Here is a 20645-nt window from a genome sequence, read left to right on the forward strand (position 1 = left end):
AATAAAACACTTCCATTATAGTAATACTGAGTGACTGTGTGGTATGATGAAGCAGAGTTACCCTTATGGTATGTATGTTTATTTTTAAATCTATTATTCCCTCCCTCCCCAAAAAAACAAAAAGGCACATCCCTAATGGTGGTGATGCATGGGGCAACTTTTTTGGGCAATGTTGCTGGCAACCAGGTGAGACTTGGGGCAACAGACATTTGACAACAACCAATCCGATAAGAGCAAATCTGTTGCCTGGGGGATGGACACCTCGAAGACTGACAGACATTTGCAGTGGTCACCTTTTGTCTTGGCTTCAGCCTTTATTTCACTCATCACTTCTGGAACAAAACTGAATAGATACTCTGGTCAAAAGATAACTTGCCATTTTAACATCCAAGTCAAAATAAACACATTCTGTTAATGATGAATACTTTTTAAATCTTTTTAAAAATGCTACTTTCCTCAATCATATGCTATAACTAATAACTGACACATGCATCACAAAAACATAATCGTTTAATTCTCATCTCTGCAAACAAGAAAATGGGACATTGACCAGGAGATGGCTGCTCAGGAGGAAAAGGGGGTGACAGAGCTCCTGAAAGGCTTTCTTTTTTAGATTACGAAGTTTGTACTGTTTTGCCCTCGAGTTCCACAAGTAGTCGTGCTTGGTATGTGAATTAAATCAGACGATAAGTTGGACACAATCTATTACAACTCTCAAAAAAAAACTGCCCATCACTTTTAACTTGACGCAAGGGAGCTAACATTATCCCTAGGGATAACTTTCAGCTAAATGTTAGCAAAAACCACTGCTAGTTAGCTAAAGCCCATTCAATCTCTATGGCACGGTGGTTAGCTAACAGCAGTTTACACGTGGCTGAAAAAAAATTGTATGTCTTGGGCCCTGTCCACACGGCAACGGATTCAGGTGAATCTGATAAAATTGTTTATCATTTCGGCCTGGCGTCCACACGGCACCGGCGTTTCGGGTGCCCCAAAACGAAATCTTTTGAGAACGGCTTCCAGAGTGGAAAAATCTGGCAACGGCGCTGTTGCAGAGTCATCTGGATGAGTAGAACGGATTTGTTTACGATGACGTCACAACCACATGACTCAGTGCTTCACGCTGGGTAGAAGTGTAACGAACTCGATGCGAGTTGTCAACAAATCCTATAACTTGGTTCATGAAACGTGCTTACAAAATATTTTCACTGTGAATATTTATTGTGTAATGGTGCAAAGAGAGAGAGAGTGAGCGAATAGCCCTTAGGGCAGAGTCTTTAGTCCAAACACTGCGGAAGTACTGAGTATAACCAAACCGCGCACCGCCCGTGCGCTTTCCAAAAACAATCCCGCCAGCAAAAATAGAAAAAAGAAAAAGGAGCGATCTCACCTCTTCAGATGTTGGTTTAAGTCCGACAATACATTCCTCAAAAAGGGCGTAGAAGAACAAAGTAATCCATCAACGTGTAGCATTCAATTTATTCCGGACCATTAAAGAATTCTGGAGGATCTCAGAATGTTGGCGTACCAGCTTCCGTCTACCCCCATTCATTCCTCTTTCCACGTCTTTCGTTTTACGCTACTTATTAATAATCAAAACTTTATGTGGCTAATGCTACAGAAGAAGGGGTTTATGCGCATGCATCTACTTCTATTGTTCTGGTGTCTCCGATGGGACCGTGTTACAGCGCACATAGAGGTGTGGCATGTGTATTGCATCGTTTTCAGCAAGCGTTGCGTTGCAATATGTACCTGATATTTTACTGATCCGTTGCCCATGTGGATGCAATATTTTTAAAAAAAAATCTCGTTGTCGTGTGGCTGTAGCCTTAATTACAGCCTGAGCGCACAAAAATGGATGTCTGTTGGATTTTTTTTTTTTTTTTTGTAAGCATCTGATGAGGTAAATTCACTGCTTTGGGTTTGCACTTAACAAGTTACCAGCATAAAAAGATGTCTCTATTTTTCTTTGCTCCACTGCCGTTGAGACGCTGCCATCTTTGTTGAAAATTTCAGACGCTCTCAGGTGATCATGTGATTCGCTGCTTGCACTCTGATTGGATGATCTTAAAAGGTTGCCCAAAATGATTAAAATCCCTACCTCCAATCTTGCACCACAGCAGTTTAGCAACATTTCCAACCTTTTATTGAATAAATGTTTTGCTGCAGCGTGTGGAACAGGCTGAGCGAGCTGCCCAAGCCCCAGTCGCCCAGGTCAAGGTCAAAGGTGGCAGGTCTAAGGTGGTGAAGGTGAAAGATGAGACCATGCCCACCCCTCAGGGCCGCCGTGTCATTCCACGCATCACTAGTGCCATGAAGGAGCAGGCTGCCAAAAAAGCTGGAACCAAGAAAGGCAAAGTCAAGGTGGGTGTATGACCGCTGTATCGCACTGCTGTTGCTCCCCCCCAACCCGTGTGTCTAATCCCCTGTCTGTTTCTGCAGTCTGAGAGCGATAGCAGTGAGGTGATGAAGCTCGAGTTTGGAGACGAGGACGCTGAAGAGCCTCAGGAGATCGGACTTGCTGCTCGGCTCACCAAAAAGGTCAAGAAGGACCCCAAAGAGAGAGGTACTGAATGAAAGGAAATTTATTACCATATTAAAATGTGTACATTTAGAATCCTGTCCTGCTCTGGTCTCATTCCAGAATATCTGAGATGGGTTTTGTTTTTGTTTTTTTTGTTTTTTTTTTTCCTCTCCCCCTCTTTAGGTTCCAAGTCAGGGAAGCAGACCACACTGCAGTTTAAACCTGTCAAGAAAGAGAAGATGAAGAACGTGTGGTCATCTGACGATGAGTCTGGGAACGAAGATTCAGACACGTCTCCAAGTGCAGACGTGGTTCCCAGAGAGCGTCTGGGCAGAAAAGCTAACAGTAAGAGCAGTTTTACACACACACTCAGCCCACCATGACGTCCCCGATTGGTCCAAAGGTGTTGATTTTAGATTTTCTTTAACAGCTTTGCTGGTAGTGTGGCTGCAAATCACAGGTTTATACTGAATGCAGTTGTTCGAATATGTTCCCATTTCTTTAGTAACAAACTGCAGGTTTTGTTTGTTAATTTGAGACAGAAAAAGTTGAATGAGTCTTTATAGCTGCTATAATCAGGGATGTGATTTTTCCGTGAATTCGCGGAATTCCGCTTTTTTCACCTCAAAACTTGAAAAAAAAAAATGTTTCCGATTTTTCCCTCAAATCCACGTTCGTATCCTATTCGTTCCGACTTTGTTTGAAAGATGGCAGCCTCGGATTTACATCTTTATGCCTCGATCACGGAGGCTGCCATCTTTCAACTCTTTGTTTGAAGCGAGCGCGTTCATTGGTTGTTACAGAGCGATGGGCCAATCACGTACCTCGTTTCATCTCATTGATGTAATTACGTCATTGAGATGAAACGAGGTACGTGATTGGCCCATCGCTCTGTAACAACCAATGAACGCGCTTGTTAGCTGTACGTAAGCTCGCTTCAAACAAAGAGTTGAAAGATGGCAGCCTCCGTGATCGAGCGTAAAGATGCAAATCGAGTTAAAGAAATCGACAGAATAGTGAAAAACAAGTTCCGCTGGGAATGGTTGGAGAAAGAAGTTGCTACAGACGTTGGACATAAGACTGAGACATTTGTTCAGCGATTTCGTTCTTTGGGGAGAGGGCAGAGGTCTCTGGCTGTCAAGTTTGGGGATACTGGGACCTCCCCTGCCCGAGCTACGAGCGTCCAAAGTCGGGATAGAAACGAAACCTAAGCGGAGCGCCGACGGCTTGCCTCGGGGCGAATTACGTCCCAAGGCTAGCGGGCCCTGCTCGCGCTGGTTCTTTTGGGGGGGGTGAGTGTGTGTGTGTGTGTGAGTGAGTATGTGTGAGTGTGTGAGAGAGAGAGTGACCATGTGTGTCAGAGTTGCATGTTGACCATTAAATTGGCTTGAATTTGTTAATCATGACAAGTTTTTTCTTGTGTGTTTTGCTTGCCATTTTAGTACAATTTTTAAGTCAGAAAAACCCAGGAGCTTCCCTTGTCCCCCCACCAGGGCGCTGCCCTGGACCAGCTGGGGGCCTGCTGCCCCCAGACCCCCACCTAAAATTTTCAGATAATTTCACCAGCTCCAAATCACATCCCTGTATAATGTAAATGCGAACAGGAACTTGTTGACTGACGTGTTGTGATGAGGATGTTTTCTTTTATAGTAATAAAATACTTCATCACGCCATCATTGAAATTGCCACTCTGTCTTTCTGTAGTAGAGCATGGTTACTCCAGTACCGGAGAGTGTGACATGATGTTTCCAGCTTATATCGGGTTTTTTTTTTTTTTTCCCCCCAGCTGGTGTTAAGTACTGCCTGTCTGACAGTGAGGATGAACCTGAGAACTGGGACAGTTTGAGGCAAACGAAAGTTCCAGTAGTTGATGACGGTGACTTGTTTCTCCCAGAACCCAATACTGTCTCGGAGAGTGAAGAGGACTCCCCTGCCCCGCCTCCACCGTGAGTCTTCTTCCTCATTTGTTCTTTGTGTGGAGGTTGTGCCTGCATTCAAAGCTAAGCCTCATATAGACAAAGTCCATTCATCATGTTAACCCCCGTCTCTTCACTGCTTTGCCCACATGTCCAGGTCTGTAATTGTTCCCTCCGTCATAATACCCCTAATTTCTCTTCTCTTACAGAAAAAAAAATGTGAAAAAAACAAAGGATGAAAAGGAGGTGGTGAAGAGCACACTTGTCTGTAAGTACTCTGAGGAGTTGAACATTGTATATCAGTTTTCTCCCCAGGGTTAAAATAAAGCCCTAACTTCTGGGGGGCCTCCCCTGGAAAACTTTGAAAAAAGGGAGCACGTGACACTTTCAAGTTTTCTTGTTAAAGGAACAGTCCACCGTACTTCCATAATGAAATATGTTCTTCTCTGAATTGAGACGAGCTGATCCGTACCTCTCCGAGCTTTGTGTGACCTCCCAGTCAGTCAGACGCGCTGTCACTCCTGTTAGCAATGTAGCTAGGCTCAGCATGGCCAATGGTATTTTTTGGGGCTGTAGTTAGATGCGACCAAACTCTTCCGCGTTTTTCCTGTTTACATAGGTTTATATGACCAGTGACATGAAACAAGTTCAGTTACACAAATTGAAACGTGGCGATTTTCTATGCTATGGAAAGTCCGCACTATAATGACAGGCGTACTAACACCTTCTGCGCGCTTCGACAGCGCATTGATACCTTCACTCCTGTTTTCCCCCGTCCCCCTGACTAGACTGTGTTCCAAGGAGTGCAGGCTACTTGTCTTGGTGGTCACGTTGGTTGTATTGACGGAAGTTAGGGGGGGCATGGGAGAGAAAAAAAAAAACAGGAGTGAAGGTATCAATGCGCTGTCGAAGCACGCATGTGTTAGTACGCCTGTCATTATAGTGCGGACTTTCCATAGCATAGAAAATCGCCACGTTTCAATTTGTGTAACTGAACTTTGTTTCATGTCACTGGTCATATAAACCTATGTAAACAGGAAAAACGCGGAAGAGTTTGGTCGCATCTAAGTACAGCCCCAAAAAATACCATTGGCCATGCTGAGCCTAGCTACATTGCTAACAGGAGTGACAGCGCGTCTGACTGACTGGGACGTCGCGCAAAGCTCGGAGAGGTATGGATCAGCTTGTCTCAATTCAGAGAAGAACATATTTCATTATGGAAGTACGGTGGACTGTTCCTTTAACATGGTTGAACATGGCAGTCAACCCTAAAATGAAAAAAGATGTGAGAAAGCTGGGGTTCTGGGGCTGCAGGCCCTGGTCAGGTCCAGGGTAAAGCCTGGAGGGGGGGGGGGTGAAGCCTCCCCAGCCAAAAACGATTTAGCCAACTTTAAGAGGGGATTGGCGGCCTTAGAATAAATATTTAGTTTTTGTCTTGTTACTTTTTACTTGTTTTTATTTGTAATCGCTTATCCCATGCAGGGTCGCTGGGGGGGAAGCTGGAGCCTATCCCAGCTGACCATGGGCGAGAGGCAGGGTACACCCTGGACAAGTCGCCAGCTCATCACAGGGCTGACACACAGACACAACCAACCATTCGCGGTCCATTTAGAGCCACCAGTTAACCTAACCTCTATATCTTTGGACTGTGGAAGGAAACCCATGCAGACATGGGGAGAACATCCAAACTCCACACACAGGCCCTCGTCAGTCGCTGGGTTCAAATCCAGAGCCTTCTTGTTGTGAGATGACAGTGCTAACCACTACAGCATCGTGCCACCCCCTTGTTACTATTAATAGGAAAAAAAATAACGAAAAATGGCTTCATGAGGATACTACGTGTATTAACAAAACAATGGCAGGTAAACAACACATTTCAACATGATCATGAAATGAAAGCTGTGCAATTATCACATTTCAATAAGCTTTCACCACAAAACTACACATGCATGCCACTTCATAGGAAAACAGGGGAGACTATTTGTATTGCCACAGTCATTTTTAAGTCAGTTGCAACTCTGTAAAAGTGCGTGTATTTGCAATTTATTGCAACATAGCTTGAGGTTCATCTTGCCCTTTTATTAAATGAAGGCGTATCGTGTCCTTAGTTACAAACTGCAGGTTTTGTTTATTTGAGACAGAATAAGTTGAGTGAATGTTTCTTTATAGCTGCTATAACATAAATGAGAACAGGAACTTGATTGACAGGTTTTTTTGGGTAATATTTATCTGAATATAACAAGCTGAGAATTTAATATTCTGTTCTATGTATTAAAGCTCTTAGGCAACGATTTTAATTTTATGCACATTTGAAACTTTATATGTTAAACCCTCTAATTTTCTTCTGATCCGAAGAAATATTGATAAGTAATAATTAAAATAAGTTAGCGCGGATCGCATCGAATTTCTGTTCGGCTATTTTCGTGACCTCTCGGCGCGTGACATCATTTAAGTCAAACCACTTGAATTGAGGCCACTTCCGTTTACTTACATTGCCGTTCGGCTTGAGTGCAGACATGCATTCAGGAATTTCCAAAGAAAACCCATGCCTTATTGTTGTGCAGTGAACTGTAACAGGAGGACCGGTTCAGGAAGAAGTTTTTACCTTTTTCCGAGAGAGAGAAGTCAGAGAGAGTGGATTTGGCTTTTTCCGGAGGAGAAGAGGTGGAGCTAGAGGATTGGCTTTTTCTGAAAAAGAGGCAGAGCAAGTGGGTTGGCTTTTTCCAGGAGAGGAGGCGGAGGGAGTGGAGTGTGTGTGTGAAGCCAGAGTTTGTTTGGTTTTTTTTTCTCCCCGGAAGAGGCGGACAGAGTGGATTGTGTGCGTGAAACAAAATCGGTCAAAGAAGAAACGAACCAGCAGCGCTCAAGCAAAAAAGATTGGAGGTAAACATTTTTTACTTTTTGCTTGCAATTGACAAGTCAAGAATCCTGAGGGATCCTGTACAATCATTGTGGGAATGAGACAAAGGGATATTTCCTCGCTTAGAGTCGGCTATAAATAGTAGAATGCTGTGGATGGCAGGCTAATGTGGCCTACCGGCGCACTGTCAAGTAATCGTTGCCTAAATCCACTAGGGAGGGCGGTTTAATTATTCTTCAAAAGGGCTCTTATTTAGTATATAACTACCAGGATAAATCGTTTGGGCGCGAGTCTTGTTGAGGTCCGGGGTCACCGCGATCAGAGTCGGCCGAGTCACTGTCCGATTCCAAGGCTGCACGGTCAAACCAGTGAGCCACATTCACCCATTGCTTCACAACGGCCATAGGTTCATACATGTATGGTTTCACCTCTCAATATTTGGAGAGTTCCTACTTCAAAATCGCTATCGCTTTCAGACATTTTACACAACCTCTCACGATCAAAGTCCGTACACGTGTGCTCGGTTCGCAAGTAAACACAGAGCTGCTCCCAGTCTGTTTGGCTTAAATGACGTCACGACGACGGTCCCCCGGCGGTGAAAGTGCGCATAAGTGAGATGTAAACAAACCTTCGGAAATTGGGCATAACAGTATATTTTATTCAATTTTAGGGCGAAAAATTAGACACTAGGAAAACTTGAATTTGCTTTTTGGGTCGTTCTTCTAGACAAAGTTGATATTCTACATTTCACCTCCAACCATTGCCTATGACCTTTAAATATCATTTCATAAAATATTTTTGTTTATCTTTAAGTAAATTATTAGAAAGCAGGGATGAGAGTTTTCCGCTTTTTGGCGGATTTCCGCTTTTTCTGAGTAAAAAAAACGAGCTTTTTATATTATGCCAAATCCGTTGAGAATTTTATTTATTAATTTCGGGGGGTTGGGGCATGTTCCTTCATGTTGTTCAAACTTTATTCACTCCAACGATGTTTAGACATTATTTGTAAGTCGCCATCTTTAGTCTCATTTAATCTCGTTGAATGTGATGTAAAATTCGTGTTATTTACATTGTTATTGGTCAAAACATCGAGGTCGAGACCATAATAGCCAATCAAAACAGTTTTTACAAAGACACCCGCATCCGCTTTCTTTTATCAAAACTTGCACATGTTCGTGAGCTGCATATCAAAAATACTTTCTTCTAATCGGCGCGTTTTCTCAAGATGCCGAATACTATTGACAAGCGAGATGAAGCGAAGGTACGTGAAATTGATGCTGGTATAAAAAACAAGTTTAGCAAAGCAAAAGGAAAGCAAGAGAGGAGTGTGTGAGAGCGCAGAAGAGAGCTAGGTTAGAGCATGTAAAAACAGGAGGCCCTGGCTAATGAAAGAAAAAGGAAAAAAGAGAGGACTGATGAGCTTTTGGCTTTAGCCAAGAAGCTGAAGAAGAATTCTAAATGATCTAATGAAATTTTGTTTCAAAAATAACTGGGAACTGTAAAAAGTGTGAATAGACACATGCTCTTCCTTTTGAAGAAAACATACAAGTGATGTGGACAGTAAGATAAAGACAGTCCCCATAAAATATGCATTTGTTTGATTCAATACACTGAATATATGATAATTTGAATTATAGCTGACAGTGTTGATAACTGTAACTTTAAGGTTTAAATAGACATTGTGAAGAAATCATATACGAGTAATGTGGACATTAGGAAAAGGTCAGTCTCGATAAGATATAGAAATGTTTTTATTTAATTCAATTTGAATTATTAATGGAACTTATAACTGAATTTTAATGGACTTTTTTTAGAAAAACAAGTGATGTTGACTGAGTAATAACCAGTCCCCATAAAATGTAGATATTATTTTGAATTTTGATACATATTGTTCGATATAATAGGGTTTTTATTTCAATAAGTATGAAAATAGGCATCAGGTGTTTTAATTAACTACAGCTCAGATTACAGGAAAAAGGGCATGTAAGGTCTCATTTTAAAAAAAAAAAAATTTCACGGGGGGCTTCCCCCTGGACCCCCCTTATTACCTTGAGCGCCTTCGGCGCCCTCAGGACATTTTATTGATTTTCTGCTTTTTTTTTCATCAGGACCCCTAGCCTGGCAAGCCAGACTAAATGTGAATATTTAGTCTGGTCTTGGTCGTAGACATTTCTGAAGGGGGTGGGTAGGAACAACCCGTTGTCTTTCAAACTGTCTCTGTGCGTATAGGCCAACGCTCTGACCAATCAGCGCAGCAGTGACTGTGACGTAGTCAGAGCGACAGAAAGCAGTGGGGGAGGCCTTGAAATAAATAAATTTTCAAAATGCGTATTAATTAATAAACAGGTTCTAGATATTAAGAAGTTTGGAGATAATGACCACAAGTTTGGAGTCTGTACCACATACTTAACATAGACTTTTTTTTTTTTTTTCAAGTGTTTTTCAAGAGTTTGCTTAAACTGTTTTTGAGAGTTTTTATTTAGTGGTGTTTGGTGAAATAATTTCCCTTAAATTTAAAATAACGGGAAAATAAGAAACAATCAAAAAGTAATGTTTCAAAGCTGTTTAATTCTTCGTACTGCACAAACTAGCCCAGGGGTGGGCAAACTTTTTGGCTCAGGGGCCACATTGACTTTTGAAATTTGCCAGGCGGGCCGGGCCAACACCAAATTCATACATATCGAACATAAACCGGAAAAGCTTTAGTGTTATTGTAAGGCCTTCACTGACAGAGACCCAAATGCAGATCGATTGACATTTTATTTTAGTTCTCAGTCAACAAAGGCAGAGCAGAAAAATGCTTGCAGTTCAATAGATTGGCACATAAAAAAAAATATAAAAACAAACACCCAGCACTACAGCAGCCACCCACGACAACCAAAATTACTAAGAGTTGTACTTTTTATATTATGTCTGTAAACATGTGACTACCATCTTATTACAGCTCCAACATAGTTTTAAAAAGAGAAAGTGTTAATACTCACATTCACTCAGCAACCGCTGAGCTGTATTCGTCCGTGCTTGCGCTGACTGGTTGTTAGCATAATTAGCATGCTTGGAGGAAAAGTGCCATTTGATGTTATATTCCTTTAAAACTGCAACGGTTTCTTTGCAAATAAGGCATACAGCCTTTGATCGGACTTCAGCAAAAAAATATTTAGTTGTCCATTCTTTATTGAACACCCTGCACTCACTGTCCACTTTTCTTTTTTTAGGACCACTCATTGTAAAGTTTTATCCTGTGTTCTCGATCACCAGTGGCACGGGCGCCAGAATGATTTCCATGGCACGCGCTGCACCACTCTGCAAATGTAATCTCGCGTGAATACGACTGACTGGAAAGACGGATCTCTAGAACACCTGTCTACATGATAACACTGATGCTTATAGTTTATAGATCTGCTCAATCGTGTTTATATGATTTGTCTTCCGCGGGCCGGATTAAAAACGCCAACGGGCCGGATGTGGCCCGCGGGCCGTAGTTTGCCCACCTCTGAACTAGCCCCATCCTTTTGGCTATGAGCGGAGCCAGCTGGTAGATCAGACTTTTGCCATAGCCGGTCGGCAAAACAGCGAAAATGTCCTTCTTGAAAAGGAATGAGCGGAGAGCCTCTTCCTGCTCATGTTTTAACGAAAACTCCAAGTCTAATTCTTCTAAAACTGATTCCAAAGTGGAATCAAACTAGCGCTGTTCAATAGCTGTAGCCATCTTTCCTGTTGTGCTTTCTCCAGCGTCGCGCAGCCTTGTCACTCCTGCAAAAGCCCGCCCAAAGAATCCAAACAAAAACCTTGCGTTGTGATTGGCGGGCACGATTTGATGCCCGGGGTGTTTTGTTAATATGGTGCGAGGCTAGACCCACTCGTAGGCAAAAATATTTTTGGCTGCTAGGCGGGTGGGTCTAGTTTACTAGGCTACAGGACCCCCTCTCTTCCCTGAGAAAGGTAATATTAAAGGAATATAAAATTGGTGAATTACTCAAAGTAATACAGTCACCAAAAAACTCAATTGTTGAGTGATATAGGAGCATCTTCCAATTATAGTTATAGATTTATGTGCTTTATTTTTTTATTTCCGGTCACCAACACAGTCTAGCTAGGCTACTACTATAACAATAATAAACTTACCAAACACAGCATGCAAAGTTCCTGTTGAAAATAAATATTTGGGTAGACATTTATGGTATCTGTGGGACACTTCAAAATAAGCTATTATTTTACTTGGCGACTTTGCAAACATATCTCGTTGAGCTCAGATGAACTGAAACAAAGCATGTGCTGCCCCCCCCCAAAAAAAAAAAAACATGATAAAATATACCTTCTTTCTGACAGTCTGTGCTACAGTCAAGTGATCCTGATGACCATCTCGATTTTTGAAGATCTTTGTGGGACTCTCTTTGCATGTCAAGTTCAACATGTTGAAGGCCTTGGTGTTTACAACTGATAATCCTGTTGCAAACGGTGCATGGGAAATGGTGCTTGCTCGCTGAAGCAGTGATGCATGGATAGATTTTGGTCCAGTTGGAATTAAATTTCCTATCATGCACCTTTTTTATAATTGGAAATTTTCTGGGTTTTAGAACTTGGAGGGCCCGCTGATCCAGAATCGGTCGCTCATTTTCGCCAGGTGACCCTTTCCCACCAGTAATGTGGAAATGATGACCCAGTAAGATGCAATTTCATTGGTTGACCTTTCTGCAGTCAACCAATCATGAGCATCCTCTTAAAAGCTCTTTCAGTGGGCTTCTGGAAACACGATATCATGTACATGGTGGACATTGCATGCACTGGTGCATCGATAATGCTTTTTTCCACATATATAAATTTAAAAAATGTATATATTTTCTAAAAAATTGTGAATTTAACAGTGGAAGCGTGAGGGTGTGATTCAGTGCAAAAAAATCGTGAGTCTCATGGCAAAGTTGTGAGAGTTGACAGGGCAGTTTTCAGCGAGTGCCAGAACTAGCGTGTTGGCAAATTTAAAGCATGTCAGCCCTGACATGCAAAAGTGCTCTGGGGAGAACACTGTATATTTCAATACTTAACTGTTTTGGGGGGGTTAAATCACTAACATCTACATGAATATGCATGCAGCTGAAAGCACTGCTTCTAAACCTCCACCCAAGCCCAGAGAGAAAGTGGCGAAGAAGGCAGCTGACGGTGCCGCGAAGAAACCTTCAGCGAGGAAGACTGCCGCTCCTAAGAAGAAAGGAGCAGCGACAGGTACGTTTGGAGTTGTACTTGAGGAAACTTGGTTACAACTTGGCCTCTGATTTAGTGCTGACACTGGAGACTCCTTCCATAAAATGTTTATTAAATATATTACATGAAACTTCACCGCATCAATGATTACATGTTTAGCACGTCGTGCAAGTCCCTGTGACCTAGCTGTTGCTATAGGTGTATGAGGTCATGTTGCAGAAATATCCTTTTTTTTTTTTTTTCCTTTAATTTCCTGACTGATTAAAGTGATGTAGTATCAATGTAAATTTACATAGCATGATTAACACGCTGGTTGTTTGTGTAGATGTCAAGCAGCCATCGATCCTTGACTCGCTGTCCAAACCTGCGGCTGCTAAAAAGAGCACGGCCACGAAACCAGCCACATTCAGCGACTCTGAAAACTCCCCTGCACCAGCAGCCAAGAAAGCAGCCGTGCGTAAGAGGAAGGTTGCAGTGAGCAGTGACGATTCAGGCAGCGACTCGGATGGGGGAAACCTCATGGCCCGCCTCAAAGGCAAAGCAGCCGCTGCAGGAAAGGTACGTTTCCATTCCATGAAGCTCTGTGTAACTGCTGTTCCAATTTTTTCTCTCGCCTAACCAAACCCCTCTCATGGTTAACTCAGTTATGTCGTCATAATTGTCTTATGACCGTTTAATTCTTTCCTTCCCCCTCCCCTTAAAAATGTCAGAACTTCCAAGGTCTTTATTTTGTTAGGTCATAAAGAAGTACTGTGATACAGTACTAATAGTCAAAAGTTTGGAAACGCCTTCTAATTCATCCACACACACATTGTAGAATGCTGAAGGCATCAAAGCTATGAAGTAAGAAGAAATGTCAACACGACAAAATGTTTAATATTCCTCAAAGTAGCTGCCTTTTGCTTTAATGACAGCTTTACACACTCTTGGCATTCTTCTCTCAACCAGCTTCATGATGTAGTCTTTGAGTTCCTATATATTTTGAACACGCTGTTGGCTGTTTTTCTTTTACTCTGCTGTCCAACTTGTTCTAAACCATCTCGGTTGGGTTTCTGTCAGCTGATTTTGGAGCCCAGGTCATCTGGTGAAGCTCTCCTTAGTCAAATAGCCTTCACACAGCCTGGAGGTGTGTTTTTAGGTCATTGTTCTGTTGAAAAACAAACGGTCCCACGAAGTGCAAAACAGGTGGGATGGCATGATGCTGCAGAATGCTGTGGTAGTGATGCTGGTTAAATGCGCCTTCCGTTTTAAATCACGAACAGTGTCGCTATTAAAGCACCGCCCACACACACCATATCACACCACATCCATGCTTCACGATGGGAGCCACACATGCAGATTCCATCCGTTCCCCTTTTCCGTGTCTTTCTCTCAGTGGTTGGAACCAAAAATCTCAAGTTTAGCAGTCCCCCCAGGATTTCGCGGGCCTTTTTTGTGATTGTTGCGGGCTAAAATGTCTGTTGCGGGGGGTTTTCCAAAAAATTGCGATGAAAGTTGCAGTGTTTTGTAGGTTTTTGTTGCGATTATATTGCAGGAGGAAGTGAAAGTTGCGAGGAATTGTTGCGATTTTCTCTTTTTGTGATTAAAATTGAGTGATATGTTAAATATTAAGTTATTACTGAAAAACTATTGATTAAAAAAACACTGAGAAATGGTCCTATAAACAATTTTACCAGGACTACAAAAACGCAGAAGAATAGGCTTTACTTATCCAAATGCACCTGTTGGTTCAAAAGTTAAAGTGCAGAGAACCTCACAGCACAACATGAAGTTACCTTAAAATATAATATAAATGCCTCAGCTTTCATGTAAGAAAAAAAAAAACTATTAATACTAGTACTGTGTGCAGGCAGTCTCTCCTGAAGACTAAATTAAACAATTATAAACTGATAAAATAAATGGCTCAGGCTTCATAGAAGAAAAAAGACAATTTGAACAGAATCTCACAGTATGATGCTGAAGCTGCCTAAACAATGGAAAATAAAATACCATTTTGGCAAAAATGTTGGCAGCCATTAATTTCTTGTATTATGTAAAAAAATAATGTAAAGTGCACAGTCCTTCACTGTAAACATAACACTTTCAGTAACAGAATTTAAGCCTACATAAACACTGACTCGCACATGCTGCTTCTCTTGAACGTATACACGGAAGTGAGGCGGAAGGTAGTTTGTCGACGACGCCAACGATTGGTCAAATTTGCGGGAAAGTTGCGGTGATTGGATATAATTGCAACACCGCCCTGAATTCGCGGGGATTGGTTGAAGTTGCAAATTGCAACATCGTGAAATCCTGGAGGATCTGGTTTAGATGCCTCAAACCAAAGTATACATTTCCACTGGTTTAATGTCCATTCCTTGTTTCTTGGCCCAAGCAGTTCTCTTATTGTCCTCCCTCAGTAGTGGTTTCTTTGCAGCAATTCAACTATGAAGGTCTGATTTCACACTGTATCCTCCAAACAGGCGATGTATCTGCTGCTTGAACTCTGACTTTCATGTAGGCTCTAATTTGAGGTGATGTTAAATGATTTCTGAGGCCGGTGACTCTAATGAACCGATCCTCTGCAGCAGAGGTCAAGTTTTACTTTTCTGGGACAGTCCACATGAGAGCCAGTTTGGTCAGAGCATTTGATGGTTTCTGCAGTGTGTGTGTGTATATTTTTTATATATATATATATATATATATATATATATATATATATATATATATATATATATATATATATATATATAAATTGGTTGATCATGTCTTAAAGTAATGATGGATGTTCTCTTTACTTAGTTTACGTAGTTCTTGACATAGTATGGATTACTACAGTTGTGGAATAGGACTATTTGCTGTGTTATTACTGTTTGATCTCAGACTCATTTAAGAAAGCAAGAAACCCATCCACTAATTAACTTTTGACGAGGCACGCCTGTTAATTGAAAACATTCCAGGTGACTACCTCATGAAGCAGATTAAAATAATGCCAGGTGTGTGCAAAGTGTCAAGGTAAATGTTGGCTACTTTGCAGAATCTAAAATATGAAACCTTTTTCTTAACTTTTTTTTAAATAAATGAGACTTTCTGACTGTACACTTGGACCACCACTGATCGATCTGACCCAAACCTATCTATTGATTTGCTATGTTTAGAAAAGTAAGCAGGAAGATGACAGCTTTTCTTTGGATGTGACGACCTCTGCCGTGGCACCAAGGAGCAAAACTGCACGCAACACCAAACCAGTCACCTATGTGCTGGACTCTGATTCGGATGATGACTTTTAGCCTGTTTACCTTCACTTCATGGTGCTAAAATGAAGTTAACATTTGTACATATGTTTTAAGACTTTAATTCAAGTTTTTTTTTCCCTTTATAGCCCTTCAGTATCACATTTTGTGTAGTTTCTGAAAGTGTGGTTGATGCAAGGTTTTGAAGTATTTGAGAAACTGTCTGTCTTGTAAATATTTTCTATGATCTTTTTCTACTGATTTTTTCAAAAATAAACTTTTGCTTATGAGCTTTGTTTCTGGTTCTTGACCTTATAACAGGGAAGTGTTTTAGTATTTATAAAAAAAAAAAAAAATCAATACCTTATTTTGGGTAACAGGAATCCTGGGTAGGTATGGAATTTTATTAATTTATTTTGCTCATGTTTTCTAGTAATTAATGCTCAAATGTGGAGTCCTCATTGCACTGTGAGGGATAAATTGTTTAACATTTTGTCTACATTTCTTCAAATGTGTGTCCCCCCCATATTTCTTCTCCTCCTCCCCAAAATCAGTGTTGCTAAAGGGGTAAAATTGTTTTGACAGGGTTGTGATGAAGCAGAGTTACTGTTACCACTCAAGTTGATGAATTTCCTATATTCAAGTGCTTTTCATTTTCTAGCATTACAATTTTTATTTAGTGAATGTCCATTTTATTTTCAGTTTATAGCTTTTATTTAATGTGGAACATTTGCAAAACAAGTGGATGGTATCTTCTCTTGACTTTGTTTTTAAAAAAAAAACTTGGCTCAGACTGTTACAAAGCACTGATACTTTTATTCATTCCATAAATGTTGAACAAGCATCTTGCACACAATTTCACTATATCAAAAATTACAGTTTGTTTAATGCGCTGTATAAAATGGAACAAGCACATTTAATATAAAGCTTTGGTTTGCAGTTTCACTACTGTCAGAGTTGTTGCTATAAACATTTAATCAACACCTGACCATCAATCTACAAAAATAGTTGGATAGAAGAGTTGTAAATTCTATACATAATTTAAAGTATGGTTACATTTCAGACCAAATTTTTCTCCATGCAGGTGACCTTTTTTATTTAAATTCTTGTGAATCTATATTGGTGGAAATGCAGCAAATAGACTTGTATGCACCACTTATCACATTAGAAAATTTTGACCTCACACTATCAGTTCAGCACTTTTCTGATGGTTTTCTCCAAGGCTCTTGCGTCCGATACTGGATTTCCTTGAGCTGTTCATTCTTGACCTTTCGGTCCTACCAGTCCTTGGAAACTGCAGCATTTCCTTGGTTCTGCCTGGCTTCAGTGCACTTGCTTGGTGGTTCTCATGCTGGGTCATATACCTCTTGCCAGCCTTTTCCTGAATTTCAGTATCTTCCTTAACCGAAGACTTTAAGCCATCTCTACTCTTCGTGAACCACTTAAAGATGATGTGAAAGAATTCAGCCAGGCTGGATACAGCTGAAAGAATTCCGATGACAAAGTAGAAGAGCAAGAAGACTGTCTTCTCCATAGGTCTGGAGGTGAAACAGTCCACAGTGTAGGGACAAGGGAAGTGACTGCAGGGGAATTGAGCCTCGACACGAAAGCCATACAGCTTCCACTGTCCAATAAGGAACCCCACTTCAGACAACATCCGGAAAGCCACGTTGATTAGGTAGAGACGTTTGAGGTGGAGTTTCTGCTTTGCTTCCAGAATACTGTTGGTGGGGCCTTGGAGAGCCTTGTATTTTTTATGGTGATGCATGGCATACATGAGGAACACTAGAGCAGGGGTGGAGATGAGCACAATATGGAAGACCCAAAAGCGGTACTGGGAAATAGGGAAAGCGTGGTCGTAGCAAACTTGTTTGCATCCTGGCTGTAATGTGTTGCAGGAAAACTCCCCTTGCTCATCATCGAACATGTCGCTAGCCACTGTACCGAGGATCAGCATCCTGAAGACCAGCATGAGGAGCAGCCAGAAACGACCCAGCATGGGAGAGTGTGCCTGCAGTGAGCCGAATAGTTCACTGAGAAAACCCCAATCTGCCATGGTTGAGGGTGGAAACAAATAAGGACACGGTTTTTCAAGATTTCAAAGTTGAGTCTGTGGTGTAGTTTACCAGCTTGTTCTTGTCAAGATCATCCAAGATTCGTTCACGCAAATCAAACGATGAAAGAAATGAAGTGATTCAGCCAGAGAGAAGATCGATACAGTCCTGTTCAGCCTTCCAGAAGTAAGAATTTACTTGTCAGGTTTGATATTCCAAAAAAGTACTCGAAACTCCACAAAACTGAGCACCACTTCATGTAGATGGGGGAGAAAGGGCATTATCCTTGAGACGCTTTTCAGTGGCCTTGTCAACAGAACATCATACAGATGTGTGGAGTCCATGGATCTTCCATTAGTAGGACTGGATGTAGCACCCTGTTCATGATTGTTTTCCACTTAAACTGCAGTTAAATAACTTGAAGGCGGATTTGTTCTTTGGCCCAAGTCCTAAGTGCTGTGGAAATAATGGTCATATCCTCAGAATTTTCAAAGGGTTCAAACAAACCTTGTGTTTTTACAGCTTAATGAGCTTTCTCCAACTGTCTGGGTAATGGCAGGAAATATTGTGACTGAGATGGCAGCTTTGGTGTAAGATAGCAGAAGTGTCTCCTAAAAGGGGCATGTTTGCCACATTCCGAGATTTAAGATCTTCAAGCGGAAGCATTTTAGTGAGTGAAAATATCTTGAGCATGGGCAAATCCATCTAAAGGGCATATTAAAACAAACAAGATTAAGTCTTTTGGGCATTTAAATCTATTTCAAGCTTCATCACAGGCTCGCATTATCTTTATCTCCAACTGTTCAGTGTACATGAGGCTGTGTCCACTGCATCCTCAGGTTCTTGCCTAATCGGAAATGAAGCTGGAGTATAGGTTTGGTTTTGTCCGTTACCCTCAGTAATAGACATGATGTGCCCTCTGATGTGCTTTTCTGCTTGCTATGTTTGTACTGAGTGGTTATATCACCTTGAACTAGTCTGGCCGTTTTCTCCTCTGACCTCGCTCATCAACAAGATGCTTGTGCCGTCAAAACTGCTGTTTTTTTAACACCATAATGTGTCAACTCTTGAGCCTATTGTATGTTCCAGGATACATGATTGGCTGACTGGATAATTGTACGAATGAGCAGGTCTACAAGTGAATGATGAGTGTAGAATGTGTTACTGTATGTCTCCTCAAAGCTCTGCCATGTTACATGAGATGTAACTGAGGAAGATGCAGTATGGAGTATGGTTTAAGAAAATCAATAGTTGATGAGCTTGGAGTTTTAGGCCCTGTCCACACGGCAACGGATTCAGGTGAATCCGATAAAATTTATCGTTTCGGCCTGGCGTCCACACGGCACAGGCATTTTGGGTGCCCAAAAATGATTTTTTGAGAACGGTTTCCAGAGTGGAAAAATCTGGCAAAGGCGTGGTTGCGAAGTCGTCTGGATGAGTAGAACGGATTTGTTTATGGTGACATCACAACCACATGACTAGAACAAGCAGCACTCTCGCGCGCATCATTCGTAACAACAACAGCAACAATGGCGGACCCCAGAGTAGTAGTAGTTCAGTGCCGGGTAGAAGAAGGGGTTTATGCGCATGCGTCCTACTTCTTCTATTGTTCTGGTGTCTCTGATGGGACCGTCTTACAGTGCACGTAGAGGTGTGGCATGTGTATTGCATCGTTTTCAGCAAGCGTTGCGTTGCCGTATGTACCTGATATTTTACTGATCCGTTGCCCATGTGGACGCGAGATATATATATATATATATATATATATATATATATATATATATATATTTATATATTTTTTTTTTTTTTACCCGCTAAAAAAAAATCTCGTCGTTGTGTGGATGTAGCCTTAGTGTTACCTTATGTTATCTTTGTATGTTTGCAAAGTACATTTGCTACTCTTGTCTACTTTCCACTAAGACTTTCAATCATCAAAGAACATAATTGTCATTTAACCAATTTAAATAATCATGTTTAAAAGAAAAAAAGTCTTACAACTCCAGTTCCAAGAAAGTTGGGATGGTGTGTAAAACGTAAATAAAAACAGAATGCATGACATGGCATTTAACAGACACTTATCCAGAGCAACGTACAATGAGTGCAAAAGTCAGGTACAAGACTGAATGCAATGATTTTGCAAATCATTTTGACTTGTATTCAGTTGAATACAATATACGTTGTCACTGCCGAACCCGATCTGGGCTTGAGGCGAACCATGTTTGGTTGACTTGGCCAGAATTGCAGCAGTAGGGTAGCCAGTTCCTTTCTGCGCACGGCCACACACACAGTCATGCCTATGGGCAATTTAGAGTAGCCAGTTAACCTAACTGTATGTCTTTGGACTGTGTGGGGAAACTGGAGCACCCAGAGGAAACCCACACAGACATGGGGAGAACATGCAAACTCCACACAGAAAGGTCCCTGTCGGCCATGAGGTTCAAACCCCAAACCTTCTTGCTGTGAGGTGACAGTGCTAACCACTGCACCACCATGCTGCCCTGTTTAGAAAATCTAGAGAAATCTCTGCATGTAAGGGGCAAGGCCAAAAACCAGCATTGAATCCCCATGACCTTTGATCCCTCAGGCACCTCATTTAAAAACTGATATGATTATATAAAGGACATGGGCTCAGGAACACTTCAGAAAACCATTCTTGGTAAATACAGTTCATCATGGCATCTACAAGTGTAAAGCAAAAGCTGTATGTCAACATCCAGAAACGCTGCTGAATTCTTTGAGCCCGAGTTCATCTGAGGTGGACTGATGCAAAGTGGAAAAGTGTGCTGTTCGCATTTTGAACTGTTTTTGGAAATCACAGATATTGTGTGCGGCGGCACAGTGGTGTAGTGGTTAGTGCTGTCACCTCACAGCAAGAAGGTC

General features: G+C 41.5%; 2 protein-coding genes across 2 annotated transcripts in view; one reads left to right on the plus strand and one right to left on the minus strand.

The window, feature by feature from the left end:
- The window catches only part of top2a (DNA topoisomerase II alpha), a 38524-nt gene extending 22523 nt beyond the window's left edge, over positions 1-16001 (plus strand). Inside the window, exons 28-35 of the mRNA XM_060939329.1 lie at positions 2170-2364; positions 2443-2566; positions 2708-2869; positions 4311-4470; positions 4650-4708; positions 12392-12520; positions 12825-13057; positions 15637-16001. Of these exons, the coding sequence (XP_060795312.1) occupies positions 2170-2364; positions 2443-2566; positions 2708-2869; positions 4311-4470; positions 4650-4708; positions 12392-12520; positions 12825-13057; positions 15637-15768 (1194 nt within the window). The 3' untranslated portion in view covers positions 15769-16001. The remainder of the gene's footprint in view (positions 1-2169; positions 2365-2442; positions 2567-2707; positions 2870-4310; positions 4471-4649; positions 4709-12391; positions 12521-12824; positions 13058-15636) is intronic.
- Positions 16002-16507: 506 nt separating this feature from the next.
- Positions 16508-18149, minus strand: LOC132897483 (gap junction delta-3 protein-like). The gene has a single exon (XM_060938758.1). The coding sequence runs from the start codon at positions 17765-17767 to the stop codon at positions 16892-16894; it is 876 nt and encodes a 291-aa protein (XP_060794741.1). The 5' UTR covers positions 17768-18149; the 3' UTR covers positions 16508-16891.
- Positions 18150-20645: the final 2496 nt, after the last annotated feature.

The sequence above is a fragment of the Neoarius graeffei genome, chromosome 14 (genome assembly GCF_027579695.1).
Source record: "Neoarius graeffei isolate fNeoGra1 chromosome 14, fNeoGra1.pri, whole genome shotgun sequence".
Lineage (NCBI taxonomy): Eukaryota > Metazoa > Chordata > Actinopteri > Siluriformes > Ariidae > Neoarius > Neoarius graeffei.